The following is a 13,933-nucleotide window of genomic DNA, read 5'->3' as shown; positions in this document are numbered from 1 at the left end:
GGGTGTGCTGTGCACACTGAGAAACATGTGTGCCTGGGTGTCCGTGGTGACGTATAGACCCAGGGAAGGTGTGTGCTCTGTATGTGTTGAGGCGGGGACACGGTGAGGAGGGGCAAGTTGAGATGCGTCTGCGGCGCAGTGGTGGCTGGTGTGCACGTGAGGAGGTGTGTAAGCTCTGTGTCCACATCATGCGCTCACTGAGGGGCGGGCACATGATGAAGTGGCTGGGGTGCGTCCTTGGGGAGAGAGGTGCGTCCTTGGGGAGAAGGGTGCGTCCTTGGGGAGAAGGATGCGTCGTTGGGGAGAGGGGTGTGCGGGGAAGGGGCATGCTTACTCTCTGAGGTGCATGTACATGGCACGGCGTGCTCACCCTGTGCTCGGGCTGAGGTACGTGTGAGTGCTGAGATGAGCGTACTCCATAACGAGGTGAACGTCCACTGTGTGGACACATCGGTGGGTATCAAGTGAACAAGGGTGTAGACAGTATGTGCTGCCCCGGAGCAGCTGGCAGAGCCTGGCCTCAGAAGGGCAAGGGAGGTCCCCTCAGTTGGTTTCTGCCACTGTAACCACTGAGGACCAGGGCTACCCTCACAGCTGTGACCTTACTTACCCTTATCACAGCCCCCTTCCACAGATGGGGTCCCTGGAGTTCAGATGGGAACACTGGGCCCTTTTTCCAGCTCACCACATGGCTGCCAGACCCCACAAAGCCCTTGTGCTCTCTGTACCTCAGTTTACCCACCTATAGGATGAGGAATGTTGTTTGGCCCCAAAGACCTCACCCCTGTACTGATGTGCTAGGGTCCCCTGACTCATCCTCCCCCACCATCCTAGGGTGCAGGGACCTCTCTCAAGCCTGCTGTTCTTATCTGGGCAGTGGGATCATAAGCCATCCACTGAGATAGCAGGGGAAGTAATGGGAACACAGGGGTTGCTCAGAAGGGTGGCTGCAGTGGAAGCCATTGTGGTCATTCTGTCTGGGCGGTTTTGCTGGGGCACACTCAGCCTGGGATCCACGGAGATCTGGGGCTGGAGAAGGCCACATAGTGAAGCTGAGGCAGAACTGGCTCTGGAACCCAGGTATCCTTCCGAGCCCCGGCTCTGCCCTGCTCATGGGTGCCTTTAGTGGCAGTACCCAGCACCGAAGGCCGAATTCCCCGAGGTGGGCAGCGAGGGAGCTTCAAGGTCCTGGAGATGGGGGTTCTAGCGTGCAGCTCACTCCCCAGGTGATGAGCCCGAGGCTGGGTGGCCGGCGGCGCGCTGGGGGTGTGCGCTGCCCGCCCCCCAGCCACCCTTGCTGAGGGCTGCCCGCCCATCCCCAGGTGCCCGGAGGCGGCGGCGAATGGACCACCTCGCTTCTGTCCCCGCGCGAGGCGGACTCCACGGGCGAGGGCCCCATCCCGTGCCGGCGAATGCGCAGCGGCAGCTACATCAAGGCCATGGGCGACGAGGACAGTGACGAGTCCGGCGGCAGCCCCAAGCCCTCCCCCAAGACGGCGGCGCGGCGCCAGAGCTACCTGAGGGCCACGCAGCAGTCGCTGGGAGAGCAGAGCAATCCCCGCAGGTGAGCGCACAGTGCCGCCCCCTAGGGTCGCGCCCGCAGGCCAGCCCTGCCCCCAGAAGCCCCACCGTGGGAGAGCCTCTCCCAAGTCCAAGTCCCGCCCCAGGAAGCCTCTGTTCACCAGCGAGTCCGGCCCCCTGGGAACCCCGCACCAGAAGCCCTGGCCACCTGTGAGTTCTGCTCCCTAAGGGGACCACTCCCTTAAAGCGAGCCACGCCCGCAGGCTTACCCTGCTCCACTGGGGCCCCGCCCACCTGTGAGCGCTCCTCTGGGAAAGCCTCTTTACACTTGTACAACCCTGGCTCACAGGCAAGCTTTGCCCTCTAGGTGAGCCCCTCACAGGTATGCCCCACCCTGGGAACCTCGCCTTCCTCCTCTTCAGCCGCCCCGCCCGGAGATCCCAGCCCCACAGATGAATCCTGCCCTCCAGCCTCAGACCCAGGTGAAGCCCCGCCCCCAATGAGCCAGGCCCCTTAGGTGAACCCTCCTTCCGGTTAGCCCCCTTCCTGAGATCTTCGTCCTTAGGTTGGCCCCTGCACTTTGATGAGTTGACTCCGGAGAGCCCCGCCATTTGGTGAACCACCCCATAAGCCCCCCACAGTTAAGTCCTGGCCACAGGTGAGCTTTATCCTTTGGTAAATCATAAGGGGAGTCTCTCCAGAGTGATTGGCCCAGGTAAACCCTGCCCCCGGGAGCTACATCCCCAGATGATTTCCACTCGTACAGGGGAACTGCCCCAGGAGACCCTCTTCTTCAGGTTAGAGAACCCTGCCCTTAGTGAGCCCACCCCTTGTGCCAGCACTGACCAGGGAAGGCCAGAGCCCCCTCTGCCAGTGCCCCTGTAATTGACCCCTGAGTTGAGCTCCGAGATTGGGGATGAGGGAGGATCCAGAAGTCAAAGGGAGATAGACAGCCTTCACCTGTCCCATCACCTGGCCTGGCATTCCACCAATGGAGCCCCATCCTGTTGCTTTAAGACTGGGAAGAGTTAGTGAAAGTGTGGAAAATGAAACACGTGCACACAGGAAGCAACAATTAATATGTTAGAGAGAGAGTGAGCCTTTCACATGCAGAAGTCACCGTGGGGATTAGAACAGAAAAGAATGAGTGCAAAACAGGTGAAAGTCGGTATAGGTGATTCAGAACCCACTGAGGAAGAGAAACAAAAGCAAGTCAGAAACAGACAAAGGACTTGGAAGAGTTAAAGGAAAAAAGCTTAGTCCTAGTTCTTCTACTCCTGGGGGCAAGAGCCAAAGCTTCACTGGAGGAGGTAGCCTGGGAGGACTGCAGCAGAGGGAATAGAGCAGGGCAGGTGACAGTAGACTGAGGCAGGGAGTCTCATTGGCTGGGACAGAGGCAGGGAATGGCCTCCAGAGGCAGGGAATGGACACCACCAGCCATTCCTAGGTCTCACCCTCTCTGAGCCTCAGTTTCCCTAGATGTAAGTGAACGGGGCTGAGCTAGATGATCTCTAAGACCCCTTCTACTCCTGAGATCCTGCAATTCCTTGAATGACCTGTGGGCATGGAGGTGGGAGAGGTGGGCAGGACCAGGGCCCAGGCCTTGAATGAGAGGGAATTGATAATAGTAGTACAGGCATACCTCAGACCACCGCAATAAAGTGGATATGGCAATAAAGTGAGTCACACGAAATTTTTTTGTTTTCCAGTGCATGTAAAAGTTATGTTTACACTCTAGTCTAAGTGTGCAATAACATGATGTCTTTTAAAAAGTACATACCTTAATTTTAAAATGCTTTATTGCTGAAAAATGCTAACCATCACCTGACAACTCAGGGTTGCCACAAACCTTCAATTTGTTAAAAAGAAAAGAAGAGAAAAGAAAAACAAAAAAAAAGAATATCTGCAGAAGGCAGTAAAGTGAAGTGCAATAAAAGGAGTATTCCTGTAGTAACAGTAACGGGGGCCATCTGTTAGCACTTGCTGCGCTCTGGGCTCTATGCCTGCCCCAGTGCCCTTTAATCTGCATCACTGAAACCTCCTTACAGCCCCAGCAGGCAGGCACAATGACATCCCCCACTTTATAGGTGAGGAAACTGAGACTTAAGGGGTGACGACTTGCCCAGGGTCACCCAGTGAAGAAGCTGGATTCCAATCCAAGTTTGTCTGTGTCAAGGCCCTGAGCTGTTGGCTGCCTGGACCTTATTTCCAGAGCGGGGGTCGGGGGTGGGGGGGGGAGTGGGGGAGGGGGAGACCCAGGGTCAGGCAGATGTGAGAAAGATTGAAGAGCCAGGGCTATGGGGAGAAGTGGTGAGGCTTCAGGGAGCCTGGTGGAGGCTACCTGGACATTGTGTCAAAACTGATGACCTTTGGGCAGCCCTGGCCGGAGGTCAAGGCTGTGGGCCTTGACCCATCTCCTCTGTCCAGCCCCTGGAATTGCCCCAGGCCTGCAGAAGAGGGGGCTGTAGAATTGAGCTGGTGTGGCCCACCCCTGGTTTGAAACAGTCAAGAGCAAGCTTGTGCTGCCACCTCGCGGTTGCAGTGGACATAACAGGTGAGGGCCACCTGCACCCTCCAGACTCACAAGGCCTCCAAAAGCTGGGAGCAGCTCTCCCCTTGCTCATCACCCCCCATACTACCCGGGATGGCAGTGACTTCCATTTTACCCTCTGCCACTGGATAACCTTGGCCCGTTTTTCCCCCTCTGGGCCTCAGTTTCCCATGCTGAACAAAGGGTGGGCTGAGCCCCATCTGCTCCCCATCCCCACCAGGAGTCTGGACCGCCTGGATTCAGTGGACATGCTGCTGCCCTCCAAGTGTCCGAGCTGGGAGGAGGACTACAACGCCGTCAGCGACAGCCTCAACGACTCCAGTTGCATCAGCCAGGTGAGGGTGGCAGGCAGCCAGAAGGTCAGTGGGCTTGGGAGAGCCCCAACTCCCACCCAGGAAAAGGACAGACGTCCAGGTCCAGCCTCTGTTGAGTGGTCCCTGAATGTCTGCCCTGTGCTTCTGTTTGGTCTTTGTTCCTGAAGCTGCCTGTGTGTGTCTCTTCCCCACTGACTGTCCTGTGGCTGGAGAGCAGTCACAGGGCCTCACGTTGATGGCCTAAGCTGTGGGCCCAGAGGAAGGGGCCATACCACTGCCTTAGACCCAGGAGCCCCGAGGATAGGGGACTGGAGACCTGGGTTTGAGTCCCAGTCTTGTCACTGACAGTATGAACCCAGGACAAAGCACCCCCTCCCTGAGCCTCAGTTTCCTGATTTACCACCAGAGGGTGATAATTCCTATTTCAAAGGGTTGTGAGGAATCAATGAGATAACAAACATAATGTGCTCAGCAAAGGGTGGCTCCCTTGATGGTTAGCGTTGTCATCTTGCTGTGTGACTTCGGGCAAGTTGCTTCTCCACTCTGGACCTCCATGTCCCACCTGATCAGTGGATAGTTGGACTTCCAGGGTCCAGCCAGCTCTGCCACTAACAGTGGTAAACATGCTGTGCTATACTATTAATTCTCTCAACCATCAGCTAGCTCCTTGATCCCTCACAACCACCCCCAGAGGGGCCCTTATCATCCATATCCCCATTTCATAGATGAGGAAACTGAGGCCCAGATAGGTGGGGTCACAACAGCTAGGAAGAGGCAAAGCTGGGCAGAGATCTAGGGCTGTCAGACCCAGACCTGGACCTCAGCCCCTACCGTGTTGTGCACAGTACTTTACAGTTTGCAAAGGGACGACCAGTCAAGGCTTGAGGGCTCCCCCCATGGTGTGGATGGGGAGACGAGGCCCAGAGAGGGCAGACATCTGCCAGTAGTAGCACAGTGAGGCAGTGGAGGCAGCCAGGTGCAGACCCAGCCACCTCTCTGGGCAGGAACAGGCCCCAGGTCCCACGGTGTGCAGCCCCACAGCCTGGGCTAACGGACTGCTTAAAACTTTCGGATCCCAGCTCCTCACCACCCCATATTCCTGGCCCGGCCAAGCCCGCTCCAGCCCCCATCCTCAGCACTGTCGTTCCCACGCTCCAAGGAGACTGACATCAGATGTGGGGAGAGGGAGAGCCCCCCACCCCCGGCCAGGGGACCCTCCGCCCCACCATCCTCATCCAGGCGCCACCAAGTCTCACCTGCACCGTTGTCCTGGCCTCTGTGCCTGCCACCCCCAATCTATTCCCAGCGGCCAGAGGGAGCTTGTAAAAGACAGAAGTCAAATCACGTCACCTGCCCCGAAGCCTCCCATGGCTCCCGCCTCACCCTAGTGAAAGCCAGACCTGTGAAGCCCGGCCTCCCTCTCAGATGTGATCCCCAACTTGCTCTGTCACTCCCTCTGCTCCAGCCATTCTGGCCTCCTTTTGCTCCTCACACACCCCATTCCTGCCCCAGGCCCCCTGCATTCGCTCATCCCTCTCCCAGGAGCATCTTCTCTCAGATCTTTGCACAGCTGGTTCTTCTCCGTGTCCCAGGTCTTGGCTCAAATGTCACCTCAGAGGGACCTGCCCTATCACTTGCCTCAGGGGGTCCCCGGGGCCCTGTTTCCTTACTCTGCTTAATTTTCTTGACAGCACTTCTCACTATCTGGAATTATACTTGTTAGTTGATGTCTGTCTCACTCTTAAGACTGGGAGTTCCCTACAGACGGGGACCTTGCTGTCTTGTCCCCACAGAGTCCCCAGCACATGGCACAGGGCACGTAGGTTTGCTGAATGGACGGCGTCCCTCCTTGTCTCTCCCATCCTGCCTGTTCTCTCATCCCTCAGTCTCCCTGTCGGTCTGTGTCTGTCTCCCTCTGTTTTTCTCTCCCCTCATTCACATTTTTCTCTGATTCTCTCCAGTGTGTCTCATTTCCATGTTTCTCTCTGGGTCTGTCTGTCTCTCTCACACCCACCGTCTCCATCCCCTGCCTGGCCCTGGCACCTGGAACAATTTTGTCCTTTGGCTACACGAAAAGGTACACAGAATCAGCCAGGCTGGGGACCCCAGCAGGTCTCTCCCACTACCCCCTGCCCAGCTCCAGCTCTCCCCTAGCCCAGGGTCCTCTGAACCCCCAAACCCTCATCCCGTGAAGCTTGAGTGACCTGAGCCACATATGTCGCCCCAAAGTCAGAGATGTCCAGTTCTGTCTGTGTCTCTGAGGCCTCAACTCCTGCCAGAAGAAGCCCCGCTCCCACCAGGCACTGGACTGTGTAAGCCCTGACCAGGGAAGAGAAGTCTCTGGGCTCTGTCCCTAATCTGTACATCCTGGGGGCTGCCTGCCCAGGTGAGAGACAGCAGACAGGACATCCATGGTCCCAGAAGCCAACCCAGGAGAAAGACTTATAAACAGCAGATTACAAGTCTTCAACAACACCCAGCCCCAGAAGGAGTGAGCCTCCCATCCCTGGAGGAAGCCAAGACCTCCCAGCAGCTGCACCTCAGCCAGTCTGGGGAGGTTAGACCAGCCAGCCACAAGTTCTCTTGCAGCCGGGCCTGAATACCCTACCCTAGCCCCCAGCCTCGGTCTCCCCATAACCCTCCCCGTCTCTTTCCTGCAGATTTTTGGACAGGCCTCCCTGATCCCCCAGTTGTTTGGCCACGAGCAGCAGGTCAGTATGTTTGCCATTCTCTCGTCCCCCAATCCCAGAGGCCAGGGCTGGGTCTCAGGCACCTCAGTGGTCCTGGGCCCTGAGCCGGGCAGGTGCAAGCAGAGCCAGCACCAGGAAAGCCCCCTCCAGTGAAGATGGTGTCAGGGATCACGTTGGTGCCTGGACCTTCCACTCTTTGGCCCTATCGCTTCACTTCTCTGTGCCTCAGTTTCCTCTTCTCAGAAATGGAAAAGAATGGGCTAGGATCTATGGATGGGGCAAGAATAACCCCAGGATATTGGCATAACATTGTAAATCAACTATACTTGAATTAAAAAAATGTTTTTTTAAATAGTAACCCCAAGATAAAGGAAGGTGTACCCTGAGAGCTTCTAGCTCCCTCCTTCCTCTCATCCCCCAAAGCCTGGGAAAGGCCTGGGGAGACTGTTCCATTTGGACAGATCAGGGGCTGGGGGCATTGGCCTTCACGTACCAGCCCCAGATCCCCTAACTTATCTCCTTTCTTGGGTTCCAACAAGACCTTTCAGGATGTTAGGGTTCTGAAATGAATGCAGAGACTTTTCAAGCTTACCAAAGGTGGTGAAGACGACGCCAGTCCTGGCACTGTCCGCCTGTCCTAAGGGTGCCCCATCCCACGCACACGCATCCTGCCCCTGGAGGTGGTCCTCTCCTCCCTCCCAGGCCTCAGCCCCAAGGCCAGATAGAGAGGCAGGGAAGGTGCTCTGGGCCCAAGTCCTCATCGTGGCCAGGAGTGGCAAGGGACTGATCCAAGGCCACACGGCCTACAGGGCAGAACTGTGACTGGCCCCACATCTCCTCATTCCAGCCACGAATGCCTCATGTGCCTCCCACCTTCATATCATAATTCTTCTTGAGCACATTGTTGCAGAGGGTCTTTGGGGAGCCCACAGTGGGCCAGGTGACCTCTTCCTTCCTTCAACAGCCTCATGATAAGGGTGTGATGTGTTCACATGTAAAACCCCCAGGGCAGTTCCCTGCACATAGTACGTCCTCAGTGATATACATACCAACAGCACTAACCAGCTGGCCTCTCCCTGGGAGCTTGGGAGCATCTTAACCGACACTGACAAATCTTTGCCCTCGCCCCACAAAGTTGCCTGTAATAACAGGTACAGGTTATCAGGTGCTTAGTTTTCCCAACTCTATTCGAAGCATGTGATTATGAATGATCTCATTTCATCTTGACCACAATCCTGTGAAATCTGGTCTCTAATTAGCCCCCATTTTATAGATGGGGAAACTGAGGCACAGAGCAGTTAAGTGACTTGCCCATATTCCTCTTGTGAGAAAATGATGGAGCCGGGAATGAAACTCTGGCAGTCTAGCTCCAGAGGTGGGCCATTACCGTGCAATCCCTAATCAAGACCTCATCACCCTTGGCAATCACAGGGGCCTCTCAGTATACCTCAGGTTGCAGCTTTGGAGGATAAACACCTATCTCTTTAATACCCTCTCCAAGTGAATTTTGGGTGTGTCACATGGCCTACATTTTAATTTATCAGTGCTGTCTGATAGAATTTTCTGTGATGATTGGAAGTGTTCTATAATCCATGCTGTCCAATAAGGTAACATGAGCAAGTGAAATGTGGCTAGTGTGACTAAGGAACTGAATTTTGTTTATTTTAATTAATTTAAACCTAAATAGCCACGCATGGTTAGTTGCTACCATATTGAACAGAGCAAATTTAGACCTTTCCAAACATATACTCCAAACTGGGTGATGATCAGGAATTCCCTGGCAGTCCAGTGGTCAGGACTCCGCGCTCTCACTGCCGAGGGCCCGGGTTCAATCCCTGATCGGGGAACTGAGATACCGCAAGCTGCGTGGTGCAGCCAGAAAAAAAAAAAAAAAAATTGGGTGATGATCCATCCAGTCGTTTTACCTGCTGCAGTGCCAGACGAGTCCACGGGCATTCTATTCCATTTAGATAGGGAAAAACTGACCCAGAGGATAGTGCTGGCCTGCCTGAGGTCACACAGCCAGGTCCCGGGCACAGCGGCCCCATATCCAGCTTCATCTTTTCCTCCACGTGGTGCTCAGTCAACTTTTGCCCCCTCCCGTGTAGCCCAGGTGTCTTCCCAGACCCCCACCCAGTGTCCATCTTTAGCCAGCCGACTCCTCAGCTTATATTCTGTGATTCCCCAGGTACCAAGATGGCCTGAGACATGGGTCAGACAGACCCTTCCAGAACCCTTGGAGAGTGTATGTATGGTGAGCCCCCTCTATGCTCACACCCCCAGCTGCAGATTTGTAGGATCTTGTCTCTAGAGGGACACTTAGAAACCATCCAGATGAGGTTGAACTAGATGTGAGTTGGCAAATAGCATATATACCTCCATTCTCCATACTGCCCATGGCAGATGTGACTAATCAATCCTCACTGCCACTACCCTCATTCCAGTATTATTTTCTCTCACCAGACTATTGCATCAGCTTCATCTCTGGCCTCTGCCTCCATTCCAGACCCTATATCCAACATCCATTCTGTACAACAGGGCTAGATTAATCTTCCTTAAATATACATTTGGAGTATTGATTCTGCTACTTCCTCACTGGGTACAACTGGCAAGTATCTTCCCCTCAGTAGCCCTCAGTTTCTTTGCTTATAAAAATGAAGGAATTGGACCATAAGATGGTAATTATCTAGCACACCTACTGCCACCTCCCCATTCCAACATTCAGGGCAGACATTACTGATTATAGCCTTCCTTCTGGCTGAATTCAGATATGACCTCAAAATCTATTAATTAATCAGTCTGGACACACAAGATATAACCTAGCTAACATCCTAGAAAGTATGTTTAATAGTTTCTCCTCCATTGTAGAGATGGGAAAATTGAGGCCCAAAGAGGTGAGAGAGTCTGTATATTTCTTAAGGGCTCCATCTGCCCATCCCGTGTCCTGAGTGAGACGGGAGCAGGAGGGTGGGCCGAGCTGAGGCCCCACAGACTCCAGCTCTGCAGCTGAGCCGACCGCCAAGCACCCCATCCCTCCCCAGTGGGCACAGCCGGCCCCTGATGCCTGCTTTTGCCCTGACAGGTACGGGAGGCAGATCTGAGCGACCAGTATGAGGCAGCCTGCGAGTCGGCCTGCAGTGAAGCAGAGTCGACCACGGCGGAGGCTCTAGACTTGCCGCTGCCCAGCTACTTCCGCTCCCGCAGCCACAGCTACCTGCGCGCCATCCAGGCGGGCTGCTCGCAGGAGGAGGACAGTGTTTCCCTGCAGTCCCTTTCCCCCCCTCCCAGCACCGGCAGCCTCAGCAATAGTCGCACGCTTCCGAGTGAGTACCGAGACGGGGGACCCCTGGGACCGTTCCTGGTGGACCGGAGGTGGGGAGGAATCCATGCTTGGTGAGCCAGGATTGGAGGGATGGCTAGCAAAAGCAGGAGGCCTTGGGGCCGAACTTCCCACCGACTGGTGAACTGGAGCTCAAATGGCAGCAGCGGGGGGGGGGGCGGGGGGTGCTGTCACAGAGGCAGATGTCAACACTGGGGTGGGGTGAGGGGGTCGTGAGGGCTGGAGATTGTGAGATACTTGGTTGCCCCTGGCTCTCTAGACCCTGGCTCTTACTGAAGCCCTACTTACCTGTTTGGATTAGTTCAGGTAGGCAAACCTGTGGGGAGGGTGGGCCCCTGCAGGGAAGAGGATGGGATCTGCATTGAGCCTTCTCAAAGGGGTGGGTTTGCAGGTTTCTCTCATATTCACAGTCAGAGACAACCTATCCTTCCTGATATTTGTTCTAAGTTCTCTGACAATAACCCAGGCATGATCAGAGAAAACGGGGACCCTGTGTCCCAGAGCAAGCCATGACCATCAAGACCCAGGAAGATCATAGCACAATTTCTGGCTTAGTAGAGAGAACTTTGATCTCACTCTGACTAGAGAGTTTTCCTCCCTGAGCCTCAGTTTCCCCAGGTATAAACTGAGGCATAAGCCAGACCCCAGAGAGCTCTCGGGGGAGATGAAATAAGGCTGTGCCTGGAGAGGTTTAGGTGGGCCCTTGCACATGGTAGGAGCTGACAAGTGTAGCTCTTATTACTGGTTCTCAGACTTGACTCTGAGCCTCCTGACAATCAAAGGCATTGGGGTTGGATTATTGTAGGAAAAGACACATGTTTCAAGCGCTCAGTTGGTGTTTGATATAAATAAATGAGCCTGAATCTTATGGATATTCTATACACAAGAAACCAGCTTATTGACTGAATGAACTGCAAAGGCAGGGGGCAGAGCAAGAAACCACTTTGTTTCACTATTGCCTTTCAAATCATGGCTGATATCTGGGCAGATCCCCGAGCTTTTCCAGTCATTTTTAGACCTTAAGGAACAGTCTCATTTTCAGGTATTGAGAGTCTGGTCTCATTTCAAAACATCAGTCTCATCTACTTCAGACCTCATGCACCTGCAGCTAGGGCCTGACTGGGCTCAGAAGCCCACAGTGGGGAGCTGGGCGTGGTGGTCAGTGTCTTCTCTGTTCCTTGTTCATCAGTGGCCATTTCTGGTTCCTCCAGTGGGAGGGGAAGGTCGCTAGTGCAGATGTTGTCTGGCATCAGGAGTATCTGTGTGACAGATGCCACTTGCTAGCTCTTTCTCTTAGGTGGTGCTTTCAGAGTTTCTCCTATCCTGCAGGGCCCTTGTGGTGTCTTCTTTCCTAGCATGGGCAATCCCCCTCCAGGCCACTGCTGCTTATTCTGCCTCAGTTTCTCCACCCAGTGGTCCCCCTCCTCCGCACTCAGCCTCTTTTTGCCAGGGGACCTGGCCCTGCCAGGCAGGCATCTTGGGCAGACTCCTCTGATGACAACTCCAGCCCTACTGTCTCCCTCAGCTCCCACTTAACCCATGTGAAAATGAGGCCTGTGCCTTGCAGAACTCTGAAAGTATAGGCTTGTCTGCTACAGCCTTCCTTCTAGACCTGCTGTCACAGCTAAGCCTGCCAGCCTCTCCACGTTAGAAGTCTCCAAAGCAGGTGTCGGGGTCCAGTTTCTTTGGCCTCCAAATCCAGGGTATCCCTGCCAGGCTCTCCCAGGCACTCTGTTACAGTCTTATAGGAGTCTCAGATAAAGGATCAGATTCCCCACATCATCAGGCCCAAGGAAAGTTCTCTAAGCAGGAGGTGGGCCTGGGGAATCAGATAGCATGTCAACAATTTTCTTCAGATAAACCTTCACTCACCAATCTCCCCCGACCCCAATCACTCATGAATGGACTGAAGATGGGTGATGGGCTACATGTCCCAGAGCTGTCTGGGTCCCTGTATTGGTCAGCTATTGCTACAATAGTGCTGCAAAGCAAACAACTACAAAATCAGTGTAATACAACAAGTAACATTTATTTCTTGCTCCCAAGTTTGTGGGTCAGCTGGAATGGCTCTGCTCCACATGTTTCTCACTCTCTTCCTGGGACCAAAGGGTCCTCCTGGGAACAGTGGCTTTAGCAGGGCATGTTCTCATGTTGATGGCAGAAGCACAGAGAGCAAGCCTAACTACACAGGCACATTTCAAGGTCCCTGCTTGCATAATATCTGCTAAAATCCTATTAGTTAGAGGAAGTCATAGCTCAAAAACAAGGGATGGAGAACTATCCTCCCACTGTGTGGACAGAGGAAGGGGTGAAGAACCAGGGTCAGTAATTCAATTTACTGTGGCCCACTTTCTTGGCCACATTTATTTGTGTCCCTCTCACAGAAAATACCCTTATCCCAAAGATCCAGAAAAGTCTCATCCAATCATAACATCAGGATCTCATGGTACACCTGAAACTAATATAATATTGTAAATCAACTCTCCTTGAGTAATAAATAAATACATAAATACATGCATACATACATACATAAATTTTTTAAAAAGGAAAAAACATGTCATGATCTGTGTCAGATCTGGATGTGGCTCCTCTTGATCAAGCAACCTAAAATCTAAAATTAAAAAAAAAAAAGATATCTACCTCCCACCTCCCAACCCCCCCACACACACCCAGCATACATTGGTAAAATAGGGGCAGGATGACTGCAGTCTACACTCCTGTTCAGAAAGAGGGAGAAGGGGTTCAGAGACTTACTGATCCATGGCCATTCTGAAGTCCTTCTGGGCAGATGTTGGGCAAATACTCTGGGAAAGGGAATGTCTCTTGACTAGGCCCAAGCTCTATGCCCTGGGGTTGATTCCCTAAGCCATGGTTTTCCGTAGCTCTTGGCTCTGCTCTCTGAAAGCCCTTCCTTTTCCATTAGCCTTGTTGGACATGTCTAAAGAAAGCACTGGAGAATAGGCCTTTGGGCAACCAAAGAGCCTTCTTTGTCTGCTTCCTGCCTGAAGAAAGTTAGGGACCCAGATGTCTTTTTACATCTTGAGTGGTCTCAGTCCTTTGAGCCTAAGCTGATCATAGTTTTGGCCACACACCTCCCTCAAACACTTTATGGGTTTTCTATGTATTTGATTCCACTTAACCCCATGTACCAAAAAGCACACCCACAATTATTTTTGAGTCATGTCAGTCTCTCTCAACTCAATTATGATGACTTTGGGTGCATCAGGCTTCTGTGGGGCCATGCTCTTAAGCTTTCTAGAAGCTCTTTTGAGCAGCTAAGAGCATCTACTGAATGGTAACTTATTATTTTAGAGTATTAATAAAAGATGTTGTAACCACATCCTCGATTTGATCTGGCCCACATGCTGTATCTTAAGGCCATGACCTTGGTCTGATCTTTGTCCCCAGGCTGTATATTAATTTGAAACTGATTTACTGGCTGGAGAAGCTGGAGTTGACTGATCTCTTGTCCAACTCAGCAAGTTCTGGGCTCTCTGTATTCCCTCTAAACACTCCC

At 53.4% G+C, this 13,933-nt stretch overlaps 1 protein-coding gene across 6 annotated transcripts in view; it reads left to right on the top strand.

Moving 5' to 3' along the window:
- Positions 1 to 13,933, top strand: part of DLGAP4 (DLG associated protein 4) — a 136,539-nt gene that overhangs the window by 53,917 nt on the left and 68,689 nt on the right. For 2 of the 6 annotated variants that reach the window (XM_082361935.1, XM_082361931.1), the window contains exons 3-7: positions 1,323 to 1,564; positions 4,293 to 4,407; positions 7,047 to 7,097; positions 9,265 to 9,330; positions 10,159 to 10,399. In XM_082361935.1, the coding sequence (XP_082218061.1) occupies positions 1,323 to 1,564; positions 4,293 to 4,407; positions 7,047 to 7,097; positions 9,265 to 9,330; positions 10,159 to 10,399 (715 nt within the window). The remainder of the gene's footprint in view (positions 1 to 1,322; positions 1,565 to 4,292; positions 4,408 to 7,046; positions 7,098 to 9,264; positions 9,331 to 10,158; positions 10,400 to 13,933) is intronic. The other 4 variants (XM_082361937.1, XM_082361936.1, XM_082361934.1 and 1 more) reach the window with 3 other exon arrangements.

The sequence above is a fragment of the Balaenoptera borealis genome (assembly GCF_965194805.1).
Source record: "Balaenoptera borealis genome assembly, chromosome: 16".
Taxonomy (NCBI): Eukaryota; Metazoa; Chordata; class Mammalia; order Artiodactyla; family Balaenopteridae; genus Balaenoptera; species Balaenoptera borealis.
The sequence above is the reverse complement of the archived record's forward strand: the minus strand, read 5'-3'. Positions and strand labels throughout refer to the sequence as shown.